At 44.4% G+C, this 17,499-nt stretch overlaps 2 protein-coding genes across 3 annotated transcripts; one reads left to right on the top strand and one right to left on the bottom strand.

Annotated features, from left to right (window-relative positions):
- Window positions 1–636: 636 nt before the first annotated feature.
- On the top strand, window positions 637–7,087 carry TRIM14 (tripartite motif containing 14). Of its 2 annotated transcripts, XM_072360143.1 has the most exons (6): window positions 637–826; window positions 2,793–2,888; window positions 3,037–3,270; window positions 3,888–4,050; window positions 5,287–5,379; window positions 6,202–7,087. In XM_072360143.1, exons 1-6 carry the CDS (start codon window positions 647–649, stop codon window positions 6,735–6,737), a joined length of 1,302 nt encoding a protein of 433 aa, XP_072216244.1. In that variant the 5' UTR covers window positions 637–646; the 3' UTR covers window positions 6,738–7,087. The 2 variants fall into 2 exon arrangements, with proteins under 2 accessions (XP_072216244.1, XP_072216245.1); XM_072360144.1 differs by lacking the exon at window positions 3,037–3,270 and having other exon boundaries at window positions 644–826; window positions 6,202–6,820.
- A 1,980-nt stretch (window positions 7,088–9,067) lies between these two features.
- On the bottom strand, window positions 9,068–17,282 carry NANS (N-acetylneuraminate synthase). The gene is made up of 6 exons (XM_072359308.1): window positions 17,072–17,282; window positions 16,551–16,766; window positions 13,585–13,684; window positions 12,750–12,904; window positions 11,456–11,722; window positions 9,068–10,848 (listed from the first exon to the last, which is right to left on the bottom strand). Exons 1-6 carry the CDS (start codon window positions 17,201–17,203, stop codon window positions 10,639–10,641), a joined length of 1,080 nt encoding a protein of 359 aa, XP_072215409.1. The 5' UTR covers window positions 17,204–17,282; the 3' UTR covers window positions 9,068–10,638.
- Window positions 17,283–17,499: the final 217 nt, after the last annotated feature.

The raw sequence follows: 17,499 nt of genomic DNA, 5'->3' as shown, positions 1-17,499 counted from the left end.
ATGGTGTGCCATGAAGTTTGCTGATGTGGCTGATGGGCATGGTGGTGAAGGGTTGATGGCTGGACTAGATCTTATGTGTCCAAAATTTTGGGTTGCCTGGGCCACACTGAGTAAAGAGGAATTTTATTGGGCTACATATATGTAGGTCACTCTGAAAGTAAAGCCCCCCATTTATTTCCACAGTATCTACAACCCATACAAAGAACACAATGGGCACTGTTTGAAAGAGCAAGTTCTCAGCTACAACACACAATGTTACTCTTCCTCTGCTTCACCCTTGAAAACAGCTGTTCACAAATACACACACTGCCAGAAAGCAATGGCGTGGATAAGATGTGGTTGTGAAATGAGAGATACATTTCTCTGATCAGATCGGGCTCACAAAGGTCTGGTGGAGACATATGGTCAGGTATTTCTTCGAGTTGAATGTCTGGTTGCCACTCCATAGATTCCGTTTGAAAAGATGAATTTATGTCGGCTGAATATGGAATTGCAAATACATTAAAAACAATAACAACTACTTTTTCAGCGCTCTTGAAACACAAATCTCAAATTCCTTTATCAATACGGAAAACACAGCGTCCCGGGCTCGCCGGCCCGCCCCCGGCAGCCGCACCCACACTTTCCCGCATCCGCCCGGGCCGCCATGGCGCATTTGCAGCCGTGGGCAGTGGCGGGGCCGCGTGGCTGTGCGGTGCACTCGGGGCGGCCTCTGGAGCTGTTCTGCGGTGACTGCGGCCTCTGCGTCTGCGCCCTCTGCCCGGCGCTGGGTCCGCACCGCGGCCACGACGCCCACCTGCTGCTCCAGGCGGTCCGCGACAAGCAGGTGAGCCGCGCCGTGCTGCGGGAGGGCTCCGCGCCGCGAACTTCCCGCTCCCGATCGGAGCCTTTTCTTTTGCGCCTTTCCTGCCCGGGATGGGCGCACGTGGGTTTCCCGCTGTCGGCGGTGGGAGGCTCGGAGAGCTGCAGGGGTGCGGACGGTGCGCCGCTGCTGCGCGGGGGAACGGTAGGTGAGGAGTGGGGCGGAGGCGCGGGGTCGGTCCGCCGAATGGCTCAGCCGCGCTTTCTTGCACGGCGCTTCCCCACTTGGCGCGGGGAGAGGGTGAGATGGGCGAAAGCAAAGGAATTCGTGGGTCACAGTAAACGTAGTTCAAGAGGGCAAAGGAGAAGGAAAAGGCCAGAGGAAGGAAACAAGACAAAAGAGGCAGGGCAGAGACTCACTGCCTCCTGCTGTCAGATCGATGCCCGCCCAGCTTCTGACCACTAACACCCGCTCTGTATTGTGATGCTGGGCGTGTGTTACGGGGCACGGTTAGTTTGGGCGGTCAGCATAAGTGTGATGCTCCCAGTGCCCAAACTTTTCAGTGCGGAGGCAGAGGGAGAAACACAGAAGGCCCTGATGCTGCTCCAGCCCTGCTCAGCAGCTGCTAGGACGTCATCGTGCTATCAGGTGTTGCTTTGATCACAGCAGGGAACACTTGCTCTGTCCCATCAAACCGACCACAGAGATGGGTCTTGCTGTGGCCCGTGCGCATGGAAGCTGTTGGCAGATAACAGCTCCTGGCTTCTGGACCAGAAGAAGTGAAGAAGATTCTTGAAGAAGAGACTTGAGTCCAGGTGTAACAGGATGCTCATAGGAAGTCTCTGCTGACATCTGCTGGCCTTGAGTTGCAGAGATTTCAGGTGCAGATGTGTCTCCACAGTTGTCATAGCCTCAGGGATCATATTTGGACCAGCAATTTTGTTTTGTTCTGTTGAGACAGCTGCAAGGCTGACAGCCTTCCTCAGTGCTCCTAGAAAGTGCAAACCGGGGGTGCCAGGAAAAGATGACCAGAGCTGTACGAGGTCTATCAGCTGGTTCTTCCCTGAATCAAAGCATGTGCAGTATCACTGGTCAGGATGCTCCATGCCCTCTGATCACTGGGCACAGCAGAGCTCCTGCATCACGAGGTGGAGCACAGTCTTTCGGTCTGTCAGGGACATTGAGATGGGAAAGCTGTGGCTGGAAGAGATGGTATGGCCTAACTTCCTGATTCCATACAGGTGGAGCATTTGTCTGCTTTTGTGTATGTATGTGTGCAGGGGTCTGCCAGCTGTGAGCTCTCTCTGGTTTTGCCTGCAGCATATTTATCATCTGACTCTTGTCGTAACCAAATGACAAATTGCTGCAGAGTGAGTTTGCTGACATGGCTATAGCTGTGGAGCTGCTTTACCTGTGCTGCTGGGAGGCTCTGTATTCAGCACTCGTGCACTGCTGAGGGTTGGGTTACTAATAACAAAAAGGCATCACTGAATGTACCAGCTCAGCCCACAGTGGGCTGTGGTTGAAAAACTGTGGGGCAGGTGCAGCAGAGCTGTGTTGCTTAGTACACCACAGGTCACGGCACAGATTCTGGAGATGCTGATATTTAAGTATTAGCTGTTACAGTCACTGACCACAGCATCACTGTGGTGGATGTTTCTAACTGCTCTTTTGCACAAATATCCTGAACATTCACTGTACTTTTGACAAAAGACAGAGCTTTCCACAGATGATCTGAATGAAGGTGCTTGCTTAGCTGCCCACCGAGCAGCAGGTGAAAGGATAGAATGTTTATGCTGTGTTGCAACTGGCCTTACTGGATAGCCTTATAAAATGTTTCAGTAACATACTTCCTTGTTAGGAAAGAAAGCTATATATATAGTTTTATATATATATATAACACTATATATATATATATAACAAATGTTATAAAACAGATTTTACTTTATATTTTGTAAATTTTGTGATTTATTTTATTTTTACTGCACAGGAACTCCTCACAGTGTATTTGAGGAATCTAGAAGTGAGAAAAGAGCAACAGGCTGGTAACAGAAGGAGTATAGAGCAAGCTGCTGCTGAACTAAAGGTAAAGCATGATTTGCTACTGTACTGGGTGATCATTTTCCTAGGAGAGCCATTTTTCTCAGTCTGTGTCCCTTCAAAGACCCAGACAGATGCTTCTTCTCTAGGGAAGGAGTGCTGAGTATGGAGGCACTCTTTTGCTTCATCTGTAGGCACACGCCTCTATGAGCAAACAGCAGCTGTTGGACAGAGTGACACAGCTCCAGTTACTGCTTCAGGAAGAGGAGAAACTGGCAAGAAGCGTCATTGATGAAAAGACTCAGCAGGCCCTTGAAGCACATGGTCAGCAGGTGCAGTCCTGTCAAGATGAGCTTGCAGCCCTGGAGGCATTCTCACGTCGAATCAGAGAGATACAGCAGTGCAGGGATCCTATTCAGTTCCTGGAGGTGGTATTGTGTAGCCTCTTTCTACCTCTTACCCTCTTAGTCCCTGATAAACTGCTCTAGTGGCTGGCTTCTGTAGATTCTTTTGCAACAAACAGTCTTTTTCACTGCATTTTTTGTTTTGTTTTGTTGCTGTTGTGGTGGACCAGTTTGGTTCCTAATATTAGGACTGCTGGGTTCAGGCATTGATTTTAGGTCTAAAGGAGATTCTTTATACCTTTAAGCATATATGAAAAAAAGAATTAGGCCTGCTTGATTGTCTTGAACATTAACACTGTAACACGTCTTTCCTTGAGCAGCGTAATAATGTTTGAGGACAGCCAGCCCTTTCTGGCATTCTGAGGCAAAGTTGTCTTGACTGCAAGCAGTTGCAGTCTCCCTGAGCAGTAGCCAGCATTTTACTGGAGGTGACGGTGCTTCTCCTTCTGTCTACAGATGAAAGTTCACCTCTTTCCTAATGAGCTATTAGGAAGGCACGGCCAGGTGTACTTTTTATGGCCTAGTTCACCTCGCAATGGAGCTGTCTTTGCCCGCGTGTGTGGGAGCTGGGAGGGAAGAATCCATTTATGCTGCTGACTGTACTCATTATTTATTTATTTATTTATTTTTTCTGCCCTCAGAAATGCACAGAAATTGAGAAGGAAATGCAGGATTCAAGGAGACATCCAGAACAGTGGCATCCAATACCTCTCTCATTTGAGCACATACTCAACCACTATTCGTATCTCATGAAATTTCTTCAGTCCATTCTACAGAAACCGCTAGAAGTTCGGCTTAAAGAAGGTATACCTGGGAGAGTGCAGTGAATTTTGCTTTCTCCTGCTCTCCTAAATAAAGAGCGGTCTCTAAGTAGGAGCAGGATCTTCTACTAGATAAACAGAGAGCTAGAAAAAACAGCACGTGTGCTGTTGTTTCTAATTAATGTTGTTAATTAATAATAGCAACTGTTAATGTTGCTATAGCTCTGGTGATGAAGAATCTTATGACGATTCTCTTTTAATTCTAGAAGAGGTCTTTCTCATGCCTTCAAGTTATTCTGATGTTTTTCCCACCTCTATCAGTTATTTCATTGTGGATATTTTCTTCCTGTTGAACTTATGTTGTTTTTATCTCTAAACCATCACACCTGCACAACTGATCTGTCCTTTCACAGTTACTTTTGGGTGTAAATGCTCTGGTGGGATACATGGCAGACCCGAGACATTGGGAACATGTAAAAAAAATGGGTGCTTTATGTAGTTGATATGCCTAGTGATAATTCTGTCCCAGGCAATTTGGGAAAAAAAAAAATAAAAATCTGTTTTTTGGTACTTTAAGGGTGGGCTAACCGCTTCTCCTTGGAGCTTCTTTGAACTGGTATTTCATCCTTAAGTGACCTTTGGCATGACTAAGGCAAGGAGTTCCCTAACATAGAGCCACAAAGCCACATATGCATGAGGAAATCCTGACAGTACCTGAGTTATGGACCATCAGGGTCACAGTGACCATTAGATTATACCCAGCTACCTTTTAATGATACTTCTGAGAGCAGCAGCCAAAAACAGTAGAGCAGAGTGCTGAGGGAAAATACCTGACCAAATCTGAATGGCCACTGCATGATGAGTGGGAAGTTACTAGATAGTGCCATGGAGGTGCGCTATGACTACTAACTGGAGTTGTCTCGTATTACCAATTGATAGTGGTGTGCTTTTGGAAGTATGGTAGGTGCTTAATTGTGGTTGTGCTGGGTTGTGTAGTTTCCTTTGCATCTCTAGGATCCAGCATCTCCATGCTATCCAAAGAGTATAAGGGGGAAAGCATGAAGAGCAAGTGGCCCTTCTTCAGGAAAAGTACTGCAGATTGTCTCATGGGACATGTGACTCTACAACCTTCCTCAGGATGTGGGTGGAATTTATCAACACAGGGAAGCAAATAACCCATCTTATAAAATCCCTCACAGTGTAGAGTGTACCTTGAGTGTTGAGCCATCTTCTTCCATTTACACGCTTACCTAAGCTGTCCCCTTTCATCTTTTCCCAGATGTATTCACTAGCCTTAATGCCACCTCAAAGAGGGAGCCTGGAACAATGCTGAAAACAGTGACTCCTGTTGATCGGATGCTTTTCTTAAAACGTAAGTGTGGTTAAAGAAGGCTGGGAGGCTCCAAACGCTCTTGGTCCATCCACTGAAACAGCCAATGTTTGCTGCCACAGTCTTGTCTTTTAGAAGGGCTCTGATGTTTAGGAGGATCAAGCCTTGCCTGGAAGTCAATACAATTTTCTGTACCTCATATTGGAAAAGAAATGTTTGTTTCTGTCTGTGGAATTTTGGTCCTGTGTTTTTATTCAGAACAGTCATCTTGATGCTGTTTGATCCTTTGTTATTGTTTTGTTTTCATTTTCTTAAGCAATAAATTTATTTGCGTTTGCTTAAGAGTTAGTAGCAATGCACTTCTGTGAGGTGGTAGGTTGTTTCTTTGCTACATACCCGATGCTTCTGCTTTGAGCTGTGGAGACTGTATGAAACAGACTCCTACCCTGTTTTTCAAAGGAGATCTCACTGGAATGAGGTCTCACAACCCAAGGGTCTGCTCCACTGCTGTCTAAAACTCCTAGGCTGTCATCACAATAGCAGTCTCCAACATTCCTGCTTATAAGCAGAAGCTCTCAGTGTCTGTAGCCTACCTATTTGCATACTTATCTCATTTGTGAAACACACATATGGTGATTTAATACATCTTTTACTGACCTGCACTAAAGACTGTGCAACTTCAGAGCACTGCTGCATATAGACAGTGCAGTGCTTCCTAGTAAAAAATATCTCTTACTCCTTGCAAAATCACAGTTTCCAAGACACTGCCAGCCATGGGCACCTTTGTAGGCTTTTTTATATAAGTTGAGCCTGTTTCAAAGGGCACAATAGACATAGCAAGTACATTTATGGTTTTGATTGCAGATGCGAGATCACCAACCTGGGAATATGACAGCCTTCATCCACGGCTGAAGTTGTCTGATGACCGTCTTGTAGTGAGCTGTAGCTGGAGGAGGATATTATACCCTTGTGGTCCCCAGAGATTTGATAAATTATGGCAAGTGCTGAGCAGAGACGCATTCTTCTCTGGGAGCCATTACTGGGAAGTTGACCTCCTTCATGCTGGAGCTGGGTGGTGGATTGGTGCAGCCTACCCTTCCATTGGCAGGAAAGGAGACTCTGAAAGCTGTCGACTAGGCTGGAATAGAGCATCATGGTGCATTAAGAAGTTTGATCTTGAATACTGGGCATTTCACAAGGGGGAGAGGATCCCTCTCCTGATAGAAGATGATCCTGATCGCATTGGCGTCTTTCTGGATTATGAAGCCGGAATCCTTTCATTCTATAATGTTACTGAGGGCATGACGCATTTGCACACCTTCCGCTGCAAGTTCACAGAGCCAGTTTATCCAGCTTTGAGAATCTGGGAAGGGTCCATTGGAATATGGAAACTAACATAAGCAACAAAGTAAAATAAAGCTTGCAATCTCATGTTTTTTTGTTTTGTTTTGTTTTGTTTTTTGTTTGTTTTTTTGTACAAAATCTGCTGTAGTAGTGATTTACATGAATCACTTTCTGTTATATGAAGATTCAGCTGTGGCAAGTTAATAGGGAAATTCAAGCAAATCAGCTGATTTTGAGTAAAGCAGTATCTTCCTGTGGAGGAGTTTGATCTGCCATTTATAAACAGTGACAGTGTATCATCTAAAGTGCCTTGCATTGTATTTTTTTACTTGATTCAAACTTGTAAAATGGAAGAAGTCTGGTTAGTGCTTGAAGAAATGTGTATTAAAGCTCAGATTTTAACCACTGTCAGGTCTTTCTTGATGTTTTCTTCCAGCTCCATCCTATTATGAGGTTGGAGGTGTTACAGTTGTGCACGGTATTAATTTGTCTTACACTTTGAGTACAGATATTGTGTAATTTTAATAGTTGACATCAGATTTAGATAATTAATACACTAAATTAAGTGGTTCATTCTGAAATATCATCAAATGTAAATAGCAAATAGTTGCACTGACTGTTAAAGAAGTACCTCAAGTAGAGTGAGCACTTCGGTAGCCAGACTTACTGTCTATCCACGAGCTGGTCCTATTTTGATGGAGTCTGAAGTGGGGTTCTGGGTGGCCCTGTTCTTCCCACACCAAGAGCAGAAGCAAGAGAAACAGTTTTGTTCATCTTCAGTAGAAACTGAAGCAAATGGAGAACCCACAGATGCACTGAAAATACTAGGTCAGTGAAGCACTTGTGCTTAAATTACTGTTTCCTATTTCAAAAGTCTCTTTAACTGTTGCTAGGTAAAGGCAAATGAATATAAAACTAGAAGAGACAGTTCACAAGGATTATTTTTCATCTGCTGTTTCTCTGTAGGGATAATGAATGATTTATTCTTTTTCCCAGTCTAGTAACCAGAGTTCAGTGCAGTCAACAGTGTATGTTCCAGGGCTGAGTGCTTGGGCTAGTTTTAAATATTTCTTTCAATGCCTTGGATGAGGGGATCAAGCACTCCGTAAGTTTGCAGACAGTACCAAATTAGGATGGAATGTTGATCTGCTTTAAGGTATTGAGTCTCAAGAGGGACCCGGATAGTCTGGATCAATGGACAATGTTCAACCTCATGACACCCAGTGAGGCCAAATGCAGGTGTTGCAGTTGGGTCACAACTCTATATAGCAGCACAGGCTTGGGAAAGTTTTGGTCAATGTGGCTGAATACGAACCAGAAGTCTGCCCAGGTGATCAAGGCCAATGGCATCCTGGCCTATGCAAGAAACTGTGGTTAGCAGGGCTAAGTGACTGTCCCCTTGTCCACTGGTGAGACCACACCTCCAATACTGCATTCAGCTTTAGTCCTCTCACTAGAAGGATACTGAGTTGTTCAAGTGTGTGCAGAGAAGAGCAACAAAATAAAGCAGGTGAACTGACTAGAAAACAAGACATACAAGAACCAACAGAGGTAACTGGGGTTGTTTAGAAAAGAAGAGGATGAGGGGAGACCTCATTGTCATGGTTTTGTAATGTTGCTGTCAAGTCTCTGCAACTACGTGAAAGAAGGCTGCAAAGAGGATGTTACTCATCTCCTCTCTCAGGTACCAAGTGGCAGAATGTAAGGTCTCAAGTTGTACCAGGGAAGGCTGAAATTGTATATTGTGCATTTTTTTTCATGTAGAGGGTGGTTAAGCACTGGAACATGTTGTCCAGGGAACTGGTGGTGTCCTCATCCCTTGAGATACTTGAGAGAAGTGTGGATGTGGCCATGGGAGAGGTGGTGTAGTGTAGATTTGGTACGCCAGTTTGATGTTTGGATGTGATGTTCTCAAAGGTCTTTTCCAACTTAGGTGATTCTGTGCTTTCAGCCCTGGAAATCTTTGGAGTCTGTGCTTTTATCAGCCAGGTGTACTGTTTACCTGAACAAGCACTGCCACTTGAAGCAAGCCAGGTCATTTTTGGCGATTCAAATACTAAAGGCTGTTGACTCCTCTCTGCTACTGGCAAAGGCAAGATCTTTCCTCAGATCCTGTCCTCTCCTGATGCTAAGTCCCTGCTCAGCTCATGCCAGCATTCCATCCTGGACCAAAGGGCTCCTTCCTGTTCCAAACCCATTCTCCCCCAAGGGGATTCAGCCTCTCTTAATCACTTAGCTAGTCTTTTCTCTCTTGCCTCTTTTGCGGCTTTCACTTGACATGACTACAAGTGAAGTATTACAGTATGGTAGGCAGGCAGGCAGCAAGGAAGGAGGGAAGAAAGAGGGAGGAAGGAAGAACTGAAATACAAGAACAGTAGCTTGTTTTGAAAGCTGGATTTATTTTTAAAATTTGCCATTAAAAAAAATTCAACAATTGAGTTGTTTCTTTATGTAAGGCAAGCATACTGCATCAGCACTCACAGATTGTCACAGGCACATGATTCAAAGAGTTTCTTCCCAGTTAAAAGATAGAACTACAGAAGAGAATACATTTTGAAGGTAAACTACTCACAGGCACAGAAACATCACCATCAAATTCAAGATATTTTACCAATTCATGACCAAGAGGTAGCAATAACCATAATAATCATAACTAGCAAATGATTCTGTCACAGACAAATGCAAACTGATAACACCAATATGATTTGGTGTTAATCAAGCTAGTTAAGAAATGTTTTATACCTGCTGCTAATTTTGTTCTGCCCAGACAAAGACAAGAGCAGCAAGACAATGGGCAGTGGAACTGCACTTCTTAGTTGAAAAGAACTTGTACTGGCAAGAGTGGAGTGGACAGAGGAGTGCTGGCAACCATGCTGTGATCCAGTCAGTGAGGTGACGTAGTCAAGCAGTTAGCTTCAGCTGTTTTAAGGAGCAGCATGGGGGTTGGGAAGAATCCCAACACAGCATCTTTAGGTAAAAAGGAGGCTGCAAAATCTTTACTAGCATTTGACTTCTTACCTGAGAAGCTGTCCCCACATACAAATAGAGAAAGCCAACTGCACTGTAGAATTTATTAGGATGCCAGGATTCAATAAGCTGAGATGCTTTTGCCAATTTCTGGAAGCACTGATTAAATTTACTTTCACTGATCCATCTTGGGCAAATTTTGCCCCATCTAACCTGCTGTCTTGCCTTTCAGCTTACAAAATGTAAAAAAAGGCTCCTTTTCTAGCTCCTTATATGGGAGCTGTCTACATATCCAGTTCACTGACTTTGTTGGTACTGCCTTTGCAAAGCTAAGTGCATGCTGGAACCTAGTTTTCCTCAAGGAGTTAGCTTTCAAAAGAGTAGCATCACAGGAACAGACACTTATCTCCTCTATACTGCCACACTTCTGTGAGTTTATCCGCTTCCATTCCTCAAGCAGGTTCCCGCCACCCATTTCTTTGAGACTTTTTTTAAATCTTGAGACATATCTTCAGAAGAATCTATCACACTGCATGTGTAAAGTTGTCTAAGTTTAGGTAATCTTTCTCTCTTCTGCCATTTTCCTTAATCCCATGAACATAGGGTGCAAGTTCAAGTTGAATGCAAAGAGAGACTTTCCACCAACAGAACAATTCAAGTATATATAAATTATTAGGATTAGTGTATTCTCACCAGAAAAGGAAAGCTAGAGAACAGCAGACCTTGGTCTGAGATTTGGCAAAAATTCAAGATTTATCTAAGTGGAATGGAAGAAGAAGAACATGGTATTTTCTAGACACAGTACTATGCAGTTTCTAATAAAATTGCTTATTATAATTTATATCCCCTAGCTGCAAAAACTTCCTGCAGAACAGACCCTGAAAATGTTAATCTTCTTAGATCCTTTCTAACCTACCATGTCACTATACTTAAACATGTTGTGCAGTAGGACAGACCTACATCATAAAACATTAAATGGAGGGCTTTGGCTTAGCATTTCACTTTCTTGACATGATTTTCCACTGCCTGCTCAGTGATGGTTTCATCTTCCTCAATTGTTTTTTTAACCTTCTGGCCCACCAGATCAAAGATGGCTTCTGGAGCAAATCCCTTAGGCTCTCCCACTTTCACTGTCAGCATGTCAAGTGTCAGTACGGTTCCTTCAGGAATGGTCACTTTTGCCACAACAGACTTCCCCAGCTACAGAGGAGAAAATAAAAAGAACTTTTAAGTCAAACACAATCCTAGGTACGGAATACCAGGAGAGTACAAAAAAATTATACAGATACTTGGGAAAGGGTTGCCCAACCTTGCTGCTTAATCTCTTACTGCACAAGAAGCTTGAGTTAGCATGGAAACGTTCACTATAACAAGGCTGATAGGAAAATCTAAATCCTTTCTAAATTCAATGTCTCACTGGTGTTTCCCAGTATCAGAATGAAGGGAATCTGAGTATACTGACCATCATTCTAGCTCTGTGTAAACACAGCTCACGCATTCACACGTATTAACTGCTCAAGAATGTTAATCACTGCGGAACATACATAATACTCCACTGAACTCAAAATTGACAGTGCTCTGGTTTGCTACTGGCTGCCAGAAATGGCACGTGATAAGAAATGGCAGGTCTCCACTAAAGTTACACTGCAATAAGAACAGTGCATGTGCTGCTCCTTTGCAGTGGAAAATTAGAGTGCAGAGACAAAACACTGTGGCAAAAACTGAGACCTTGAGAATACAAACCCAGGTGTTGGATGCTGTTTTTCTGCATAGGAGTTACTGACTATGAATCAAAAGCAAATGTTACCTTTTCATTGCAAGCCATTTCACAAGGCAAGAGCTGTTTGATTGGAGAACCCATTGCTTTTTCCACAGTACGGATGGCTTTCACTAATTCTGCCAGTTCCTTTGGCTCCAGGGATGCCTGGTGGTCACTTCCTTTCCATGTTTTGTCAAGGGTCACGTGCCGCTCCACGACTTTTGCACCCAGAGCAACAGCTGCCACCGAAATGGCAATGCCAGTTTCATGCCCAGAATAGCCAATGGGGATGTCGGGAAAAGCTGACTGATAAGCCTGGAATCGTGACAGAGTTGGTCTCAATTGCCAGGGCAGCAATATCAAAGACAGAACAAATCTGACAATAATAACTGCATTTAAGAAGCAGGCAGTTACCTTGCCACCAAACAAGCTGATGGTTATGCTCGGGAAGAACTTCCAGCTCACACTGCATTACCAACCACTCTATTTTAAGAAGCTCACACTGCTGTGTTCTGAGAAGTTCACTGTGATTATCAATACTGACAATGAGAAAGACTTGTTCTATTCTACGACTTCTCTTACACTTTTCAATTTATTTGTAGTCTTCAAGGTCTTAAAAGCCCACCCCCGCTATAAGCTGTGCAAATGGAGTTTATTTTCATTATAGAACCTAACACCTTGTTAAGCTTAACCTGTGTCCGAAACAGATGCACCTTCCAATGTTTCAAACCTGAAGCAATCCTTTCAGCAGCACACACAGGAGCTATTCAGTCCCACAGGCAATTAAATAAGGTCACATCCAGTTCTACTCTAGCTAACAAATACCGTGTGCATAAAGCTGGGCAAATGTATGAACACTGGCCAATCTGGGAACATTTTACTACGTCAGTATCAGGCACATCCAAACAATAATTTCAAAAGAAACTATAATGCATTTTCTCTCACAGCTCTGATATTTACACAAAGCCTTTTTAATGAAATTATCTGGTTAAGCTCTCAACTGAGAATCACATCCTCAGTTCCACATACCCTCCTAGAGGTGAGATAACTGTCCACATCCTTTTCTTTCCTTTTCAAAGCTCATACTTCAACCTCCTGTCTCCTTGTATTTAACTGCAAAGCCCCAACAGCAATCTCTCTTACTGTAGTCCTTAGGTCTGAGTTCTGCCAAAAGAGGACCCAATTAATAATTTTACTTCGAGGCCAGAATGAATGAGAGGACCATGATGCATGTTCTCACTTCTCAGAAGCAAACTCGAGCATGACCTGGAAACAGAATGCAACAGAAGCGCATAGCCCTTCTGTGGTACCATGCCTATGACACTCTTACTTATTCACTGACCGATATAACACGAAGATTGACATCCTCAGGCTGAAGCGGGTAGGCACTGGTGCACTGCAGGAAGCAGAAGTTTGGATTGATGGGCTTCACAATCTGATAGACCTGGTGCATTGTGTTCATCGACTGCATCCCGCTGGAAATCACCATTGGGCGTCCTAGCCATCAAGAAAAAAATGTTTTGCCAAGATTGCAAGTTTTGATCCCTAACAAATCTGCACAAGCATAATTGATGTTCCTGTAGTATTTAGTTTAACTAAGAAAGGAAGATGGGCGATTTTTTTTTTTTTTTCCCTGGAAATCAAATTGAGGAAATATATAATAGCTGAACAGGTGAGACACTGTGAAGCCAATGAAGTTTACTAAGACTGGGTACCCCAGTACATGAAAAACAGGGAAGCTCTAGGTAGCATCCATGTATGGCCTCAAAGATGAAGATGGGCCTGGAGCATCACCTCTATGAGGAAAGGCTGAGAGACCTGGGGCTGTTCAGCCTGGAAAAGGCTAAGAGGGGATGAATTGAAAACGGGCACAAGACAAGTGGATGGGGCCAAGCTCACTTCAGTGGTGCCCAGTGACAGAATAAATGGGCACTAAGCAGAACATGAGAAGTTCCATTTGAGCACAAACAAAAACTTCTTTACCGTGAGTGTGACAGAGCAGTGGAACAGGCTACCCAGAGAGGCTGTGTAGTCTCCTTCTCTGGAGATACTGAAAACCAATCTGGTCATTTTCCTACACAACCTGCTGTAGCAAACGTTCTTTGGCAGGCTGCGGTTCCCTCCAGCCCCAACAACTACTGTAACTCTGCAAAGACTGTTCAAAAGATAATGCTTACCTTTCTTTGCAGTCTTTTCCAAATACGGAAAATTGTTTGTATCTCCAGACCCTACTTTGAAAAATGGAACATCCAGTTCATGAAGAAATTCCACAGCCATCTGCAAGAAAACAAATAAATGAAAATCACTGTTTTTCAACATTCTGCTTCAGCTGGGTTAAGGACAGAGAAGAACCATCAACAAGCTAACCCTGCAAAATAGCAAAAGCAATGTTTAATTAAATAGGGCATGTATACATAACCCTCAAACTCTACTAGTTCCAAATATAGAAGGTACAAAAGAAAAGGGAAGGTAGGTCAAATAAATGCATAGCAGATGCACCATTCTGCTTCAAGAGGCTGGTCTGAAGACTAACAGTTAGGAAACTCTGGGACTAGATTTCAAGATCAACAATGACAATGTGGCCGGATTTTTCTGTCAGATGCCTTTACAACTATTATATAGGCATCCACAAAACTATTGGTGGGCAAAAAGAAAACTACAAGGGATTTTCTTCTATCAGTGATATCCAAAAATAAATATAAAACATGCCAAAGAAAACACAGGAAAGCAGTTTACTCAAATCTTGGTTTCTTTCTGCCTTTTTCTCAAAACGTGCACACTACATTTGGGACAATTCAGATGTCAGTGAAGGTTCTGTTAAAATCTGAATTCCATCAGCAAGTTAACCTTTTAAAAGTTAATACACTAAAGATCCCACGTAGTGAGTGATATTAAAATCCTCTGCTCACATCTGAGGGGAACAATGAGACAGCCAACTAACTTTGTCCCCCTTTCAATTGCTGCTCAAACAATTCCAGTTTCATTGGCTCCTTCTTTGTTCCTTCCAAATACATTTAACGCTAGAGAAAGAACGAGGTAATGTTCAAAAGAGATTCACAGCTTCTCTGGTTTAATTTTCCTATAATCATTAAGATGGAGGTTCAATTGCTTGCATTGAGGATGTATAATGTTCCTTTAATGCAGTTTATTCATTAACATGCATGGGGCATAAAGATATACAACAAAGCCATAGATTTAATCCAAGGAGATTGAACAAAATGACATACAACATTTGGACGTGGCATCTAATACTAATGTTCGTAGGATAAACGTCTCCTGGAAGTTGGCAGATTTTTATAAGGGACTCTGTGAACAGGCCCAGCCTGAGCAGTAAGGTTGGACCAGCCAACCTCCAGAGCTCCCTACTGACCTCAACCACTCTGTGTAATTTCAAGCAGTGGAGATAGCGCTAGAGGGAGTGGTTCAATGGGATCCTGTTCCATCTCCGGTACACTCTGGAACAGAGCAGATGAAGAACTTACCTGCAGTCTCTGTATTTACTTCACATGTCACTTCACAGAACTTCCTCATACAATTAAAGACACATTTTAACCTCCCTCACATACCTGGAGTTCCACAGATTACATTCAAATTACACAAGATAACAAATACTACATCAATCTATGCAACATCTACAGAAAGCTCAAAGATCTGTGGCTAACAGAACTACTGCTAAAGTGTCAGCAGCCAAGTGAAGAAACTGCTGCTCAAAGAACGATGTCAGTACTACTAACCAACTGATGAGGTAACAAGCTTGGGAAGCAGCTTGAGAACAAAAAAGGGCTTTACAGGTAGAAACTGAACTTTACCACCACATCTCACATGCTCTGCATTTCACTACAACGTCAGAAAAGAACCTGATTTTTCACTCCAAAGGCACACAGGTGTTTCAGATCTCAGTTATGGAAATCCAAGATTATAGAATTAAAATGTTCTTTTCATAAATGAAAAACAGAGAAAGCGTTGCTATTCTGTAGGCCCCTTAGACATGAGGATACCAACAAAATAAATACTGCAGCACCTTCTTTTCCCTGATCTGTTTCTGAGCCCATGGCAACACACTACTGCAATACATGCACTACATCTTTTCATCCGTCAGACACCTGAAATAAGCTTCTTATGGGGTTTGAGAGCTGCACAAAGCAGGGACAGAGCAACTCAGGGATTTCAGACAGCAGAACAGTGTGTTAACAGAAACAAAGAGAATGGCCAGAGGACTTGAAAGGGGAAAAAGCTCGAAGGAATTGCAATTCCTTAGTCCAGGGAATATATATATATAAATTAAAAAAGGAGACAATAATGTTATTCAAATAAAGAAAAAGGAGGCACAAGGAAAGTAGGAACTTTTATGTCAGATGAAGAATTACAAGGAAGGAGATTAAACCAATGGGTCAGCAATTCTCTCTGACAGTAAGGAAAGCAAGGCGCAGAACAGGTCACCTGAAGACATCACATAAATCCCATCTCATCCCACCCTGGGCAAGGCTACCTGCACAGCTATAGAAATGCCGGTGTGCCTGCCTTATGGAAAAAGTGCCTGGCTTGCTTCAAATAAAAGAAAAAGAATATATAACCTACACTCCGCGTTGAGGTTTAACCACCACCTGAACTCTCCTGCCTATACAATTCAGTCATACACTGTGTTTATTAACTTGAGGTAGGCAACTTGCAGAAGTTGAAGACTTCACATCTCTCAAGGGGGAACAGCAGCAGATGAGCTGTACTTCAGTACACTGAAGTATACGGACTGGTGGGTGACTACCCAAAAGTTCACTGACAAAAATCAGTACATGTTTCAAGAGCAGCAGAGCAACATCAAGATCCTCTCCATCTTGAAGGAAAAAGGAGTGTAAACATTTCTGGTGTTTAGAAACATAAACCTATATCTAATAAACAGAAATAAAGGGGGAAAAAAAATAGGGAAAAGATTAGTATTAAGTAGAGAAAAAAAACCTACAGAGGAAAGTCTGACGTATAATCAACCGCAGAGGATACACAAGCAAACAGTCAGAGCTACGTGCCTAGTTTCTTCATTTACCAACCCAACATCTTTTAACACTAGGTGGACCTTTTACTGTAAGAGCTTTAAGGCACAACAGATGCAACAGCTGAATCTTGCATCATGCCGGTGTGGTGTATATACCTCGTCCATGCCAGAAGCCGTGAAGAAAATCCCAACCTCTTCCGCGTACTTCTTCAGCTCTCTGTACTGGTCGTGACTGAACTCCAAGTGGCGCTTGTGCTCCCCGTAGGTCTTCCCCCACGAGTGTTTGGAGGTGTACGGCCTCTCCAAGGCTTTTTTGTTGAATTTGTATTCCAGTTCGCTCTTCTGAAACTTAGCGCAGTCTGCCCCGCAGTCCTGCAAACGAACCTGGATCACTCATAGGAGCAGCGCAACCGATCCCAGTCCGAACACGCAAAGGCCACGCAGGCAGCAGTCATCGGCAGCCCGGCACTCACACAACCGTGGCCGCCCCCCGCACGGCGCACTCACGAGCCGCCAAGCACCGACCGCCGACTGCGAAACGCTCTTTATGTTGCCTCCCACCACGACCTCATTTTCCAGCCGCTCACCCGCAACCAGCCCGCTCCTCCCGGGGTAAACGGGAGGCCCACGCCCACCTCCCTGCCCGCACCAGCGGCCCGCGGCCCTCCTCCGAGCACCTTGGCCATACGGATCATGCGCTTGGCGATGTCCAGGTCGCCCTGGTGGTTCTGCCCGATCTCCGCGATGATGAAGCAGGGACAGTCGCCGCCAATGCGGCGCCCGGGGCACAGCTCGAACTCCTGCGGCATGATGGCGCCACAGCTGCCGCCGGCTGCTCGCGACTGCGCCGACCGTCCCCGAGAGCCGGCGGCCGGCCCGCTGCGCTCCGCCCGGCCTCGGGGCGGGGCGGGGCGGGGCGAAGCGGTGGGTGGTTGGAGGCGGGAGCCGCGCCCGACAGCAGAAGGGTTGTGGTGCTGGGCTGCGGCCTGCGAGGGCGCTGGGGCGCGTGGCGTCCGCACGGATAATTTGAGGGCGATCTCCGCTTCTCCACAAGCTGCTTTGAGGGAGTTGTAGGGAGCGATAAGGTCCCCTTGAGCCTCCTTGT

The sequence above is a fragment of the Excalfactoria chinensis genome, chromosome Z, assembly GCF_039878825.1.
Source record: "Excalfactoria chinensis isolate bCotChi1 chromosome Z, bCotChi1.hap2, whole genome shotgun sequence".
In the NCBI taxonomy this organism is placed as follows: domain Eukaryota; kingdom Metazoa; phylum Chordata; class Aves; order Galliformes; family Phasianidae; genus Excalfactoria; species Excalfactoria chinensis.
Note: the sequence above shows the minus strand (reverse complement) of the source record. Positions and strands in the feature narration are given on the sequence as shown.

What these genes read in the sequence shown, in the direction of transcription:
- TRIM14 (XM_072360143.1), top strand. Translation starts at nt 647, where the DNA reads ATGGCGCATTTGCAGCCGTGGGCAGTGGCGGGGCCGCGTGGCTGTGCG. An exon ending in AGGCGGTCCGCGACAAGCAG is followed by an intron (nt 827 to 2,792) that starts GTGAGCCGCGCC and finishes TTTACTGCACAG; the next exon opens with GAACTCCTCACAGTGTATTT. An exon ending in ATCCTATTCAGTTCCTGGAG is followed by an intron (nt 3,271 to 3,887) that starts GTGGTATTGTGT and finishes TTCTGCCCTCAG; the next exon opens with AAATGCACAGAAATTGAGAA.
- NANS (XM_072359308.1), bottom strand. Translation starts at nt 17,203, where the DNA reads ATGCCGCAGGAGTTCGAGCTGTGCCCCGGGCGCCGCATTGGCGGCGAC. An exon ending in CGGCTTCTGGCATGGACGAG is followed by an intron (nt 13,685 to 16,550) that starts GTATATACACCA and finishes GTTTTCTTGCAG; the next exon opens with ATGGCTGTGGAATTTCTTCA. An exon ending in AAATGGCTTGCAATGAAAAG is followed by an intron (nt 10,849 to 11,455) that starts GTAACATTTGCT and finishes TCTCCTCTGTAG; the next exon opens with CTGGGGAAGTCTGTTGTGGC.